This window comes from Choristoneura fumiferana, chromosome 17 (genome assembly GCF_025370935.1).
Source record: "Choristoneura fumiferana chromosome 17, NRCan_CFum_1, whole genome shotgun sequence".
NCBI classification, from domain to species: Eukaryota; Metazoa; Arthropoda; class Insecta; order Lepidoptera; family Tortricidae; genus Choristoneura; species Choristoneura fumiferana.
Window position 1 is genome coordinate 9,473,295 of NC_133488.1, and position 15,878 is coordinate 9,489,172.

The 15,878-nt window shown below is 37.9% G+C and overlaps 2 protein-coding genes across 7 annotated transcripts in view; one reads left to right on the top strand and one right to left on the bottom strand.

The window, feature by feature from the left end:
- LOC141437302 (transmembrane protein 47) overlaps positions 1–5,257 on the top strand; it is a 103,727-nt gene extending 98,470 nt beyond the window's left edge. For all 6 annotated transcript variants that reach the window (XM_074100581.1, XM_074100582.1, XM_074100578.1 and 3 more), the window contains 2 exons: positions 562–692; positions 1,385–5,257. In XM_074100581.1, coding sequence (XP_073956682.1) covers positions 562–692; positions 1,385–1,417 — 164 coding nt within the window. In that variant the 3' untranslated portion in view covers positions 1,418–5,257. The remainder of the gene's footprint in view (positions 1–561; positions 693–1,384) is intronic.
- Positions 5,258–5,767: 510 nt separating this feature from the next.
- Positions 5,768–15,739, bottom strand: RPA1 (replication protein A 70). Its single transcript, XM_074100115.1, has 11 exons — positions 15,460–15,739; positions 15,133–15,380; positions 14,579–14,827; positions 14,104–14,266; positions 13,244–13,448; positions 12,351–12,463; positions 11,372–11,443; positions 11,082–11,236; positions 8,016–8,274; positions 6,737–6,931; positions 5,768–6,244 (listed from the first exon to the last, which is right to left on the bottom strand). The coding sequence occupies exons 1-11, from the start codon at positions 15,490–15,492 to the stop codon at positions 6,134–6,136; spliced, it is 1,803 nt and encodes a 600-aa protein (XP_073956216.1). The 5' UTR covers positions 15,493–15,739; the 3' UTR covers positions 5,768–6,133.
- Between the last annotated feature and the right edge of the window lie 139 nt (positions 15,740–15,878).

Consider the following 15,878-nt stretch of genomic DNA (forward strand, 5'->3'; position numbering starts at 1 on the left):
AGGACATAATGATCACTTACATGCTTTTAGTATCATAAGTAATAATTACTGATATTTTAAAACGTTTTTCAATAAAAAGACTCCAGAATTGTTTACAGTTTTTCTAATGCTAAAAAAAACGAAGTATAAGACTATTCTAACAAGCTCAAACATGGCTAGGTTACGTTATTCTGTCTTGCTGTTCCAGTGCCTAGCTTCCGACTCATCAGATCAGCTCGATGGTATTAGATTATTGTATTGTAATCAGAACTACGCATCGTTGCTACAATTGCTTTCGTGTCAATACAACAACAAAAGTAGATAAAAATCGAGTTTAAATATTATTCAACAATATTGCATAGTTACAAGTGAAGCTAATATAAATCAGTGTTAATAAAGTAATAGATGTATACGTTAGTTAAGGAAACTGAATCACGTACTAGGGTGTAATCTTTTCTTGACCAATTTCCCTATGATTTCTTTGGCAAATGTATTGGATGTCAACATGACCTTGGTACGTGATTCAATTTCCTTGAGTGTACTTTATAGATGGCCCCTGCTCACAATTTTACCGGTTTACAGGCAACAGGTCGGTGTGGGAGTTCGGCTGGGCCTATGGCGTGGGCTGGGGCGCCGCCATCTTCTTATTCGGCGCCGTGGTGCTGCTATTGTGCGACAAGGAGAGTGAGGAGCTCTACTACAAGGAACGAAAAGTAAGGCCTTTAACTTGTCAATGGCTATGATCTCGAAATTTCTAAATTGAAAATGAGAAGAAACATTCAGAGCGGGATACTTTTTAATGAAAGTCTAAATCCCGAAGTCCTCCCGCTATCTCTCTGACCATCTGCCTTTGCTTCTGTACCCCTCGTATAGAACTCACAGATTCTGTGATAAGAAAGCTATGAGAAAGCTCCAGTGAATTGGGGCCGTGTACGTGTTTTTTAGCCGGTGAGAGTCCGGCACTGTCTGGGCCGCCCTCCCTTCCCAGTCGTCCATAATGGATTTTTCCCAACTGCACGCCGTCATCTCCTATAAAGCACCTCGTATAAAATTTAAAACTAAAATTAAGAAAATAAAAACAAGCACTTGTCTTTGGCCCTTAATTTAAGATGACCAAACCAAAAAAGAAAAATATCTGTGATAATTTCGCCCCAGCGATTTAGATACATTTGGCAGTTCTGTCCAATACCTATCTGTAATTAATCGTCTCAACATTATTATTGTTTTAGCTTAGTCGTCTTCAGACAAGGCGTTGATGCTATTCAGGTTGGCTGGTGTGAGAGGGAGGGATATAGTTAACATCTATTATGTGAATATATATTTTTTCTTGTTATTTTATGTTTTTCCTTATTGGGCTAGTGTGACAAATTTGTAAAATTTTAAACCTAGTTATTTTTAATTTCAGGTGGTAAGCACAGAAGGCGGCGGGCGCCCCTAGGGCCGCTCCCGCCTGCCCGACCTGGTGCCGTGAGCACCGCCTCGCTAGCCGCGCCCCGACGCACGCTCGATGGGTTTGATGCGCACACGTAGGTAACACTTCTATACTACACACTGCTGGTGTAACTTGAGCTCACATTAAACGCGGCAACATACTAATAAAACGCTAAGCCACGCCACGTTGTCCGACGCAAGTTTCTATCTGCAACTGAACATAATAAATATATGGGACTGATTAGCACTGACACGCGTTGGATGGTGTGTCGCAAGCGTGGCGTGGCGTCGGGTTTTAATAGTAATAATGTACGCACCTTTACTGTTTCTGCAATCGTACTTTTGTTATCCTGAAAACCGGGTGTAACTTTTCAGCAGATGCACATCCACTGACTTTGATTGTTGGGTGACTTCTGTTGGGAATTGGATTATCCGTTTAGAAGGGTTGCGAAAAATGAGAAATTGTATAATAATGCTATAATTGTTATTTGCGTCCCTTTTAATAAACGGGTTTCATGTAGGTAAAAGGAAAGTAAAAGCAAGATGAGGTATATGATTCTATGTATTGTATATGTCACGAAATAATCTCCTACTTCATCTTATTGAGAAAGTAGTATCAGACCGCATATACCGTCCTTACCTACCTATTAATTAAAATAATTGTTAGCGTGAGCGAGCCGGCACTTCGGAGTGCCTATAAAGCCTGTTGAGAGTAAATTTATTTACTAAACTTTGGCACAACAAAAAATAAATAAATTACAGCTAAGAATAACAAACAACCTACGCGTTGGCGTATAACGTATGAAATTTGAGAAGGATATCGATGTAATTTGAGATATTTCGTACTGAATTGTGACTTCAGCTTGTACGTGACATATCCATATTAGAAAAAAAAAACTCGCATGCAGAAACAGTTATTACAGGAGCCAAGTTTATTGTCAATTAAAACCGTAATAATATGGACGAAAATAGGTATTTAAGTAATCACCAAAAACGAATATGGACTTAAAGATTTTACTAACAACTGTGATTTTTTTACAACAATTTTGTAAGTAGTAAATTATCTTGCATGAAAATCTATTTTCGACATAATTATTACGGGCATTGTGTTAAATTTATTGACCACATTGACCAGACTGAATCAACTCAAACTATTTCTTACGGAATTTAAGTGTGCGTTTGCAATGAATACTTAATTCTGAATTAAAGTTGTGAATTTAACGATGAACGTAATATTAGTAGTTTATGCACGAAGTGTTTAATGTGGCTCGATAAATTTAAACAGTATAGAAGTGTTCACCAGAATAAATGAACTATCATGCAGATATAGGCCTCACGTCTTGTGGCGAGGCCTATTCTAACACTGCATTGGTAGCCCTCGATGACTCGCGTCATATTTTGTTGTAGAGTCATTTCGTAGTACTTGCGCTGATACAAAATTATATTTAAGTATTTAGTATCTGTATCGAATCTCAATTATCGGAATAATGATATTATTGCAATGAATCTCGAAAATTCGTAAGCTTAAGCTATTCTGGACCATATTCAGTGTAAGTGCTATGTTTTTATAAGTTTGCTATTATTTGTAATTCCTTTTATTTCTATCAACATTTAATTGGATTTGATTAGTAGTCCTGTTATTTTTTAAGTCCGCAGCTACAATATTCCTTTGTTTTTTTTTATGTTGGAACTTTTTAAAATCTTAACGAGTGAGAATATTTATAATTTAAGTATTGTAGCCATATTTAGTTGTAAGGTTGTTTTGTTGGTTCGAAGTCGCCGTTTGCTTTAACCCGCGGTTTCGGCTGCTACCTCGGCGCATCCCGCGAGGGGCGGAACATTCAGACCTGTCTGTACGCCAGTACCTCGAATGTAATCCGTTCCAAAGAGCGTTCACTATTATTTATTTGGCTTTAATTTATTAATTCGTCCTTAGTTCTCATTGTAAATATTTTAAGGTTTAGTTACGGTTTGTTTAGTCTGTGGCGCGTGTTAGTGTACGCTTGTTGCGTGTGTGTGTGTACTCGATGCGTGCGGCGGAGGCGGCCGGCGGCGGCAGGGCAGGCGACCCCAAAGGGACTAGCGCTCGCTCAAAACTAGTATTGTAACACTTACTATGTTTTTGTAATACGGACTTGTAATTTTAGTGTTAGTGCACAACTAGTGTAGTGAAGTGTTAACTCTAGTGGACCGAACAGTGATTTTGACTTCAGGAATTTATTGCGGGTTTGTGTAACCGTATACCGTATCGCGACTAATGCCTAGTTCTACGCCTCGCGTGAAGCTATTGCCTCTTACGATGAGATTTGAATTTGTGAAAATTGTTAGCGTCTCTTAAAGCTAGAGTCGTCTAAACGGTGCGAGGTTCTACGTTGCTAACATTGAACTGGGCTACAGATATTATCTGGCTAGAATGCAGCTATTGTACCTAAAGGAATTAAATGTATGTTTTGATTATAGTTACCTTTTCGTACGGTATACTCGCTGTTGTGTAAAATCTATTTTATTAATGTTTATATATATTCTACTGATTGTACGGTATCACAATGATTTACCGATTCATTTGTCTTGCACGCATTTCGATCTTTAACAAAAGAATCTCGATTAATTATGTTTGGATCTGACTTCACAGTATTTGTAAAAACTTTTTTGGAATTGAAAATTATTTATAAAAACAATATTTTTTTATTCATATTTATATAGGAGAAAATGTTTAACGACATAATTATCAAAATGCATCTAATTAAAACGTGTTTATTTATAATTACTGTAACATTTATGTGTAAGTGTAATCTAATTGTTAAGATTAAGATTAGTGTAAGAGCATTGTTAGTGTTGTATCTGATTATTCAGTGCTAACCATTTATTAAATCTGACAATGAACTTAATAGACACAGCGTAGACTATAAATCACTCAATTATACTTATTTATTTTGTAGTTCTTGGTTGTGGCTTTAATTCCATAAAATAAACTATTGTTTTTGTGATCATTTTGGTAGTTTTTTTAGGGCCTCTTAACGTGGAATCTATGACTATGACGTAAGAAATGACCCTTTGAAAATTCGCTTTTTATTTCAGTATTAGTCTAAGATGAATCTTATTTATATTATTTTGTATAAGGCGAATTAAATTTAATGTATTTTTTACTTAGTGTAATAAGCTATTTTTTGTTCCAACACTCAATCGAATTACTTGAAATTTTTCATTCCACACTGCCATTCGACTGTTTACTTTTTATCCCCGAGTCATTTTAATTATATTAGTGTGATAAATTATTGTATTTACTGTAAGTGTACATTTTACATAATATGGTAAACCTAATCCCCTTTTAACGTCAAGTGACTAAACTACTTGTTTTTATGCACCTCGTACTTGGGCAATTTACTAGGATCACTAGTCAATTGTTCTAGAATGGCATATTTGAAAGGATGTCTTGGATAAGTTTATGTTTATTAATACTTTGAAAAATTTACTTTGTAATAATTCGATTATTTTAAACCCATTAATTGCTGAGTAATGAGTATTAATTACTTTGCTTGCAGCGCAGGAGAGCTGGCACTTGTTTCGCCTTGATGCGCTTGATATATTATCTGGCAAGAAATGGGTTATAAAATAACAAAATGCTATAGTTCAACATAACACAAGTTAATCTGTCATCTCCCAGGATAACAGGATCAAAGGAATTTGGGCACAAATTTGTGCCTCTGGGAGAGGACAGGTTAAGACTTTTTTGGTACAAATTGAATCTATGTTAAAATTGCCCAAGTATACCAATAATAAAATGTCCATTTTCTTAGCCAAATTACGAGTCATATCAATGAGATTGAATAAAGTACCTAGTGAAGAATTGGGTTTTTATTTCAACTTCACTGCGATTCAGATACTTTCTCTGTTATCATTCAACAAATTACATCCAGATGCTGTATTGTCTAACGCGCTGTCCGCGATCGCATTCACCATCTCTTTCTAACTCGTCTTATACTGCGTGACAGAAAGTGGTGAAAACGATTGTGATTTCAAGTGTCTCAGACAATAAGGTCTCAGGTTCAGGCCGTTACCCGCAACTACGCCCGCGTAGAATTCGTTTATCACTATCCTGCGGGAAATATGCAACTTTCCGGGATAAAAACTATCCTATGTCCTTCTCCGGACTCTACTATCTGTATACCGAATTTCATCTAAATCGGTTCAATGGGTTAGACGTGATGAAGTTACAAACAAACAAACGGACTTGCAAACTTTCGCATTTATCATATTAGTGGGATACAGGACTTCGCATAAAAGCAATGTTCCCACTATTTGCAGAAATCTGTCTCCTGGGTTCAGTGACAGGATATTATCAAGTAAAACTGCGAAATTTTACATCATAATGTTTATTTGGACACAGTGGAATAGTAGGTAAATCATCACTTGCATTTAAATAGTAATGCCAGCATTGGTAAAAAATACTCGTATACATTATTTAACTTCACATACATCAACTCTTGTTTAATACAGTGCTTAAAACATTTTTAAACGAAAAATTCTAAGAAAATGGTAAGGCAACATTCTACACTCTAATCTAAGCAATTTAAATCGCGACCGTGCCAATCTGTACCAAAGATACTAGGAATATGGCGACTGATCAGTGTTTTGAGCTATTTTTTTTGTTGCCACAGTATTTGTTGGTCTATTTGTAACTTAAAAATTTAATCAGATTAACATGATAACTTCTAAACTTAATTTAAACTTCAACTCCAGTTACAGCTTTAATGCTCTTTAGTAGCCGGGCGTTCCCATCTTTGTAGTCGACTGGTTGAGCGCTTACAACAATGGTCTTCAAACGTGCTTCATCCTGAAATAAAGGCAAATCTAATTTATTTCTACGTCGAGTTTTTTTATAGGTTAGTCAGAAAATTAACATCAAAGTAGGAACATAAAGGCACTTCTTTACTACGCTTTCGTCCTGAGACAACTGTGAACCCGCCTTGGGGTGGTAATCTGTTTGTAAGATTCTCTTGGATTGAAGTGGAAATCTGGGGGTAAGCCCTTATGCCTCAACCTATGTGAAGAAAAAAAACGACTACCTACAGCTTAGCCGCGGGTTTATGGTGCATGCAAGTGCTTCCAAGTGCTTCCAACCAAAGCAACTGGAGATCTATGGGGGAGGCCTATGTCCAATAATGGACGTCCTACGCCTGACATGGTGATCATGATAACAGCTTACTAGAATGTATTCCGGCTATAATGCGTGCATTTGTATCGCACAACCTACACTGTAAATTCTACAGGTTATATTTGTCCGTGATGAAGGCTCGAGCTACATCTGATTTAGGCTTCAACTTACGCTATAAGTCTCCATCTTTGTTCTGAACTTGAACACGAAAGTCCTGAACTTGATGTCCTCGAATAAAGCCGTGTATCCAGTCTTGTCGTACTCGAACATACGTCCAATGTCGGCCGAGGACTTGCCGATCATAGCTTCGGCAGATTCGTTGAACGCCGTGATGCGTTGGTCGCCAGTCGGGTCAGATACGTTAGCCTGGAATATTGTTACATGGTATTTGAGTGTACCAGACCACTTACGATATGCAGCTGGCACACTGGGGATATTCTTTTCTTGGAATTTTTTCTTTAATTTTATACTGTAGTTTTTAAGTATTTTATTTTGAAAATAATACTTTCTGCCAAGTTTCTTGCGGCGCATTCTTCTTGGCAATGATGGTCTTTCCGAAAGCGCTGGTAGTTGAAAATGACGTGTAAAAGTGCCCATTGCGGCCTATTTACTGAATAAATGATTTGAATTTATTTGTGTGGGGTTCAGGGAAACACACTGTTGGTAGTTTCCTGTCACCTTCACTCTCTTCCCGCTGCGTTCAAAACCGCGGCTTAAAATTAAGTTGAATGGCTAAATACAAGGTGGTCAGAATGAATTATGTGAAAATATTTCATCAAATCGTTTGCGAGTATACCCGTAGAGTTAACCATCAGCCAAATATGTGGTCTACCACCCTAAAGTTGATAATTGTTTGCATATTACAAAACAATAATGCTAATAGACGTGTCTGTCAACTTGAAAGCCCGACTGTAACGACATATCGTCACTACTTTGAAAAAATCTCGTATCTAAAATCAATATGTCAACAAAATTGAATCTTGATGTAATGCCTATAAAGTTCACTCAGAAAAATTATCTATTTTGAGCTACGAGCTTTTTTAAAAGTAGTGACGATATTCATTTGATAGGAACTTGTTAAAAAATTGATAGACCACTTATTTGGCTAATGGTATATTACAACTATAATGTTAATATCGCTCGGGATTCGTCGGTTTTCTTCATTTTCCCGAAGATTCAAATGAGACAAAAGTTCGAGTTTCAAAAGGCGATGCAAACTAGTTTAAGTATACTAATGAAACAGTATACTTGTTTGCTGATTTAAACTTCGTCGTATTTGGCATGACGATGACGGTCCTATAAATAGGTATGAGCTGCCTTGGCTAGATTTGAGAGTATAGCTGAGCCTTGCTTCGCGTTTACTACGTATGTACTCGTATCTTACTAGATTACACCATATCATAAAACTACGAATTACTTTGGCAGTTTCTTATATAAGAAATTGACTCACCCCTAGCAGCAGTCGATACTTGAAATTAGGGTATTCCCTGTTACACTTCTCGCATCTGAACAGCCCATTCTCCTGATCAACCAGTTTCTTGTTGCACTGCTCTTGAGGGCATGCTTTATACACTGCATTGTCGGTAAACGTGAATGTTAGCACTCCCAGCATGCTGTAGTAATCGCCCTTATCCCCGGAGCCGAGTTGTTTGGCCTCTGCTTCGGAGAATGTGATCCATTCGTTGCTGCCGCCGCCGTAGGTACCGGTTCTGTGGACAAAGAATATGTATTGAAGACGTCGACTTAGCTCTTGACAGTAGAACTTTAAACTCATGGTACGTAATGGAAGCCATTAAAGACCACTTCAAGTCAAAACGCATCCCACTCTTAAGCAGCGTTTCCACCAATTATGTGTGAGGATGTGTTGCGAGGGATGTTTTTCATTAACCAATAGAAGCTCTTCATTTACACATCCTCGCACAGCACATCTCTGGTGGAAACAGCTGAGCGGAGCGAGGCGAGGTAAATGAGGCGTTTGTATGGGTTAATGAAAAACAAATCCTCGCACATCTCTGGTGGAAACACTGTTTTACGGTCAAAGGTAGTGAAAATAGGTAACTTAAAAAAAAAAGAAGTAAAACCGACTCCAAAAAAAAAAATAACAAAAAATTGAACCGACTACAAAACCCTTGAAAATATTTTTCTAGGTACGTAAGTACTAGCTCGAAGTCGGTGCCTCAGCACGAGCCAGCAAGAGTGGGACAATAGTCGTCTACCTCACCTACATACTATGGGTTTCAATCCCTCCTGTTGGGTCGTGCTTAGTCACCGACTTCGAGCTAGTACGTACCTAGAGAAATATTTTCAAGGGTTTTGTAGTCAGTTAAATTTTTTGTTATTTATTTTATTTTTTTGGAGTCGGTTTTACTTTTTTGTTATTTTTTTTATTTATTTATCACTTTTTAGTGATTCGTAGCCAAAGTACATCTCACAACGATTCCATTAAGCCCAATCACGACTTAGTTACGTTCTTTTATAACAGAGTTCCGTTGCCTACCTTCTGGCTTCAGCATCAGATCAGTTCGAAAGAATTATTAACTTAAAGCTTCTTCTTAGTCGCTTATCTAGGTATATTAATCATGATCGTTTATAGACGAGCGAGCATTACTAAGCTTTGATGAGTTCCATTGGTCATCTACGGTCTTCTTCATCAGGTCCAGGTTACCAACTGATACTTTCTGAATGTAAATCTTAATGCTCAAAATCCCAAAATCGCCATAGGTGTGTCTATAAAATTTGAGGTTTGCCCTCGATTTCCCTAGGATCCCATCATCAGATCTTGACTTGGTGATAACCTGACCACTTCAGAAGAATACTCTTTCAAATAAAAAAAGAATTTTTCACTTCTCATGCTCGAAAAGTTCGTGTTTATGCTGTATCTAGGCGACATAAAAATACTTTAGACCAACTTAAGACCAAGGTAATCAGGTGCCAACAGCCACAAACAAAAAAGTTTGTACATATTTTTTAAATAATTTTTAATTTCTATAAAACTAAAAATCAATCAAACCAATCATAATTAGTCAGTAAAATTAAAAAATATATAATTATTATAATAATGCATAAAAAATAAAAGTTACATAGAATGTGAATTATTGTTTCCACTGTTGCCATTTCATTTCCTCGCAATCTAAGTGAAAAGCAGAGTGTAAAACTCGAGCATTAAACCCATTTTCCTCTCGACGTGTCTATCACCCTCGCCGTACCGGCTCGGGTGGCTATATGAACGTCTTGGGTAAAATGGCTCGTTTTATGCTCTTGTTGTACAATCTACTATTGAAAATTGGTCCACAATTGACTGAGTAATCGGTGAAAATACATAAAAAAAATATATAGCCACGGGTTGGGATTGAGTCGCCTTAAGGGTCAAAGATACAAAGTCTTTGCTTTTAATTTACTTGTTTTTTAAATGTATACTAGGCTAGCCTGGCTGTCACAGGGGGGATTGATCGTGTTTCTAAGCCATATGGTACTGAATTAGTGCAATTGACTAAGGAGGAGTGCTTTTCCAAATGGCAGGAACTTTTTAGTACAGCATCGTTGACAAAGGGCATTTGGTATGGTACCATGCAGAATAAGATATTTAAAGTTCCCTGGTTTGATTGTGCCGGCCTTTCCAGGGGCCTTCTTGTGTCAGCACTATGTGTTCGATCTCGTCACATTCCACTTAATTGTTTTTTGCATTTGATGAGAGTTGTGCAATCACCTTTGTGTATGGGATGTAATAAGACTTAGCTTATTCACTTTCTTGTGGAATGTGATCAGAATAAGGACATCAGAGTCAGGTATTTGGATGGTATGGGCTTGTTCAATGGAGGTGTAAATGTAATTCTCAGTCGACCGCTTTCAGAAGAAGCGACGCGAATTTACAGATTCATTAGACGGGCATTTGCATCCAGATACGTGGTTTCAGTGCAAGGGAGAGTGTAATATCTGTCTGTAGTGTGGTGTATATATCTGAGGCTCCCAATGAGGCTGACATTGTCACATTTGGTGTGCTAAAGCCTCGTTAAAATATCAGAGGAAAATAATAATAATAATTTATACTAGGTGCTTTATAGGAAACAGTCCTGCAGTCGTGAAAAATCCATTATGGACGACTGGGAAGGGAGCACCTAGACAGTGCCGGATTCTAACCAGCTAAAAACCCGACTACACATCCCCAACTCTCTGGAGTAAATTTCTATTGGTGAGGGGGGAGTTTTGCCATGGGGGCTGCAGCCGTGAACTAGTTATTGATGACTAGCTGTTTCCCGCGGCTTCGCCCCCGTTGTAATTTTTCTAAATTTTCTTCCATAAAAACCTTCTCCTGACAATAACGAACACAGCAAAAAATGAATTAGCGAAATCGGTCCACCCGTTCCCGAGTTTTGCGCTTAGCAAACATTTGTGACAATGTATGGCCTGCCATAAGGACCCTTTTGCCACGGATTGTTACATTTTACGATTTTTTTTATTTATATAGATTATATAGAAGATTAAGAGGTATACTAAGGTTTTCAGTCTGACGGTGTACCTCGCAGAGATGTTAACGACGTCCATTTTGTCGCCCCCGTTGTCGTACCAGCCGCGCAGTTTGTGTGCTTCAGGCAAGTCCGGGTTTAGGCGGATCATGGTCGAAGCCAGACAGGAGAGCGACTTACTGCCGTTGAACTCGGTTAGACGAGCGCCCTGTATAAATGTTTGAATTGGGAATCACTTAAGCAAACTTTTATTTTGGAAACGGTGTAGCAACACAGGTCGGCATGACATCCGCCTGGAGAGAGATTTCTTCTTGTGTTGGATTTAGATTTGTAAGGTATTTACCTTCGCTGCAACCACAGGGTTGGTAGAGCCATCAAAATTCTCAGCTTCATTGCCCCACAGTGTCAGGCTCACCTGTGACAGAAAATTTAAGAGATAAGCTTTTAGCTCAGATATCAATGAAACCATATAATTTGTTTTTTTTTTGCCATTATGATTATGAGCCATGGCCATATCTTATATATTCTATGAAAATATAGCTACACAACCACTGATGGCGAAGAAAAAAGGGCCGTACACAGGGTTCCGTACAAATTTATACCTACGTATTATAGAAGTGTGATGTGACATAGAAAGAAGACATAAAAAATTTAGATTTTAGGACAACTGGAAGTACCCTATAGGTTTTGATTCCTAGCAGTTTGTTTCATAAAACAAGTAAATCTAATACCTTTAAACAAGCAATTCTTGTATATATATAAATATATTTCGGGGATCTCGAAAACGGCTCCAACGATTTCGATGACATTCGCTATGTAGGGGTTTTCGGGGATGAATAAATCGATCTACCTTGGTCTTATCTCTGGGAAACCATTGTTACCGAGTTTGAGCCCGAGCAAAGCTCGGTCGCCCAGGTACTAATAGTTAAATACCGTACTAGGTCGTCTGTATCTCCAGATAGGTAGATACAGCCTAGGGCTCTTCAAGGCTAGACTGAATAGGCTGTTACTGAACCAGTGAGATACAGTCAATTCAATTCAAATTTAGGAGAAAGTGCCTCCATGAGATACATACAGTCAAGGAAACTGAATCACGTACCGGGGTGGAACCTTTGTGTTACTGTTGAGATTTATTTATTTACATCCCATACATTTGTCAAAGAAATCATAGTGAAATTGATTATGACAAGGTTCCACCCTGGCACGGGATTCGGTTTCCTCGACTGTACACCTTTGCCCTCAACTTATCACCACGTGAGGAGCAATTAAGTTTTAAGTAAAAAAATATTGCTTAGTATTTTCTAAAAATAAGTGTATCTTACCGCGCCACCAGTGGAATCTACCACCGTGACCTCTCTCTTCTTGAGAAGCTTTCCGGTGCTCCGCGCGGTCAGCTCTTGGACGTCGGCGGCAGCCCGACACACTCCAATCACGTCTGCAACAGTACAACATCAACATTCACTTACTGTAATATTTCTCTCTCTCTCTCTCTCTCACTCAGTGTCAATGTGTCAAGCAGGGATGTTGTGGTGGGTTCACTAATAAATAATAAATAAATATCATAAATATCATGGGACACTTAGGGACCTAGTCCCAAACTAAGCAAAGCAAAGTTGACTTGAAATTCCGGGATATTGCAAAATTCCCGAAAATAACACCGTGTTTTTCATTGATGTTGCATTAAAAACAATCATCTCAAATTTCATGACTCTAAGCCCAACAGTTGTTATTTCGTTATTTTATCCCTATCCCGTGGGAATATCAGGATAAAAAGTAGTCTATGCGTTATTCCAGCTACCTACATACCAAATTTCATCTATATAAATCCGTCCAGCCTTTTTTGCGCGAAGGAGTAACAAACCTACACACACACAATCTTTCGCATTTATAATATAAAGTAGGATTGTCTTGTAGTTCACATCACAATGCTTCAGTTATACCTACTGTTACACTGTGTAATTATTTGAAAAATAAATAAATAATCTCAAAATATGCCATAGTAAACTAAAATAATGTAACTCAACTATAAGAATGCATGTAATCTAGGAAGATCTTTTTAAGCCAGAGCTGTTCTCGAAATAACACATTACATTTATTTAGCTTGTTTGCGGTGCTGCATCCATAAAATATAAAATTTCTGGTTTAGACTGTGTAAATGCTTGCCAATTAGCCACGGAACTAATTAAAATTAAACTAGTATTCTCTTCATACTTACCAAGTAACGAATCTGTGGCTTTATCCGCAATTTCATTGATTGGAACAAAATCGTACTTTATTGTAGGCACAGACGAAGCATCATCCTGGCACTCGGACACGACTGTGTCAGCGTTGAATGTCATTTCATAATCATTTTTCAAACTGGTGAACTGCTTGTTAGCGGTTTTAAGCTGGCAGCGACTGATGTAGTATACTTTATCAACCTAAATGCAAAAGGTCTGGTTAGGCGCATGCCACCCAGAAGAGACGTGGGACGGGGGCTGATCGCAGTTGCGGCACCCTTTGAATCTGTTTTCATACTAAATGTATAGTAACATCGCGATCCAAAGGAAACAGCAGAGACGAGGCGGAGACACCCTCGCGCCGTCTGCGACGCGCCTCCGTCCAACGTCTTTTCTGTGTAGCTTTCGCCTTAGGATTTAGCATAAAAAGTAACACTAGTAAAATAGTTATAGGTTGATACACGGAACAGTATTGAAGATGCTGAAATGGACCCATTATCCATACAAAATCAATCCCTATTTCACTCGAGTATGACTGTACCAATTCTCCTAATCATCTTTTTTAAAATTTCATAAAACTGTTGTAGTTCTTTACACAAATAAAGAATTAAGAAAGTTGCGCATAAAATTTAAAATTTAAGAAATCTTTACAACTACATAACATAAAATAGTAATGTATTCTATGCGCATACAATATCTACATATGGGTAATTGTACATCTTTCATAAAAAGTTTGAAAAGCTAGTATTATTCTTGTTCATCAGTGTATATTTAGAAATAATTTTATACACAGCTCCTGTGAACTAACAATAAGGTTGGTGTTGATAGTTTTGAACCATAAGTTTTTTAGCCTCACCTGAATCATATCAAAGAATTTGTCACACTCATTCCGGAAGGCAGTGGCCCGGATTTCCCCGCTCTCATCACACAGGTCCATGCTAAATAGCTTGCCTTCACCTTTTGCATTGCTCCATGTCCGGAGTGGAGACTTGCTCATCACGCGCGCCTTAATGACCCATCTATAATGAAAGTAATCATTAACAGTGGTCTGTTATTAAGCTTCCGTACATCAGTCAGCATAAATAAAAATAGCTGTGCTGTTGTGTGCAAATTGGTTAAGAAGACTTGGTTCATCGAGATTCTATGGCAATCATGCAATTCTGCAGAATAAAAAGTACTCTATGCTCTTCCCAGGGTCTCAAACAACCTCCATTCCAAATTTCATTTTAATTGGTTCAGCAGTATTAGTGTGAAGCAGTAATCACAGACATACTTTTGCATTTATAATATTAATAAGGATTAGTAAGGATAATATAATTACACATATTTACTTATTTTGATATGGGCTAAGGCTTGCTATAGGATGAGTCATTTGTGATGCCAATGAGCTGGTATCCATGGACGTCACTTGGTTTGCTGATTGAGTTGGTAAAGCTGCAACTTTTGGTGCAGGCTGCATGGTTGTCTGCGCAGGGGCTGATGCCGCAGTCTCCTCTGTCCAGGTCTGTGGGTTGCCCAGCTTCTTGCCTACTTCGGACCCTGGTTTAATTATTGTAATGTCTAAGATAATCATTACTCGCCTGAAATCAAATGGATTATTTTAAATGTTAATTGAGTCTTTGATTGATCTCTTTAACACAGTGGGTATGTCTAAAAGTGAAATAGAAATTATAATAGAAGGTGGATTTAATTTATTTAAGCATTCTCTTCTCATCTTGCATGCAAATTATCGAAATGAGTTTTCATCTTGTTTAGACCTGTCTTGACTTGACAGGTAGAGAACAGAGGAACCACAACATACCTACTGTGACATAAACCAAATTAATAATTCAGCCATGAAATCTTGTAAGCCATTACTTGTGTAATTGTGAATAAAAGTACTTACTTTTCACCTTTCCCTGTGTTTTTCAATAGAGAAGTAACAAATCTGTCAATCTGTACAACAGAGTAATCAGACAGTTCCCCGGTGATCAGCTTGTCGTTAAGCTGCGTCGCCAGCATGGCGAAGCTGTGAGAATGTTTGCCATCGGACACCAGCAGCCTAAACCGCTCATTTGCACCACTTCCTTGGATTTTTTTGCTGCCCAAAACTTGCATTATTGGCTTGTCATAATGACCGCCATTCATAATAATCTAAAAGGAAACGTGAAGAATATGGTATAATTGTACCAATTGATTTGTTTTCTATTTTATTTAGTTTTTCCATACTTACTTCGAGGGAGCCCTGCGACAGTTGGCTGCTCATCTTTGATGTTGAGTGAACCGCAACCTCGTACGTAGCACTGAGCAAGTAATCGCTGTACGTAGTAAAAAAAGTACTACCGATTTTATTTACCGATTAAATAATCAACATTTGATTTGGATACAGCACGTAAATTGGATTTCAAAAACCAACTAGATAATTATTAGCCTTAATTATTTGTCAAAAACACAACCGGCTGCCTTCGCTGCAAATTCGCGCCGTTTTTCGTCGATTCTCTATATATGGAATATATTCTATTCTCTTCATGTCAATAAACGTCAAATCCAAACGTCACGTACGTCAGGCTATATTTTTTTACATATCGAGTGATAAACAAAGGAATGTCGTCCATACAGCCACTATAGAAATGGTTTTTTACTTTACGGCCT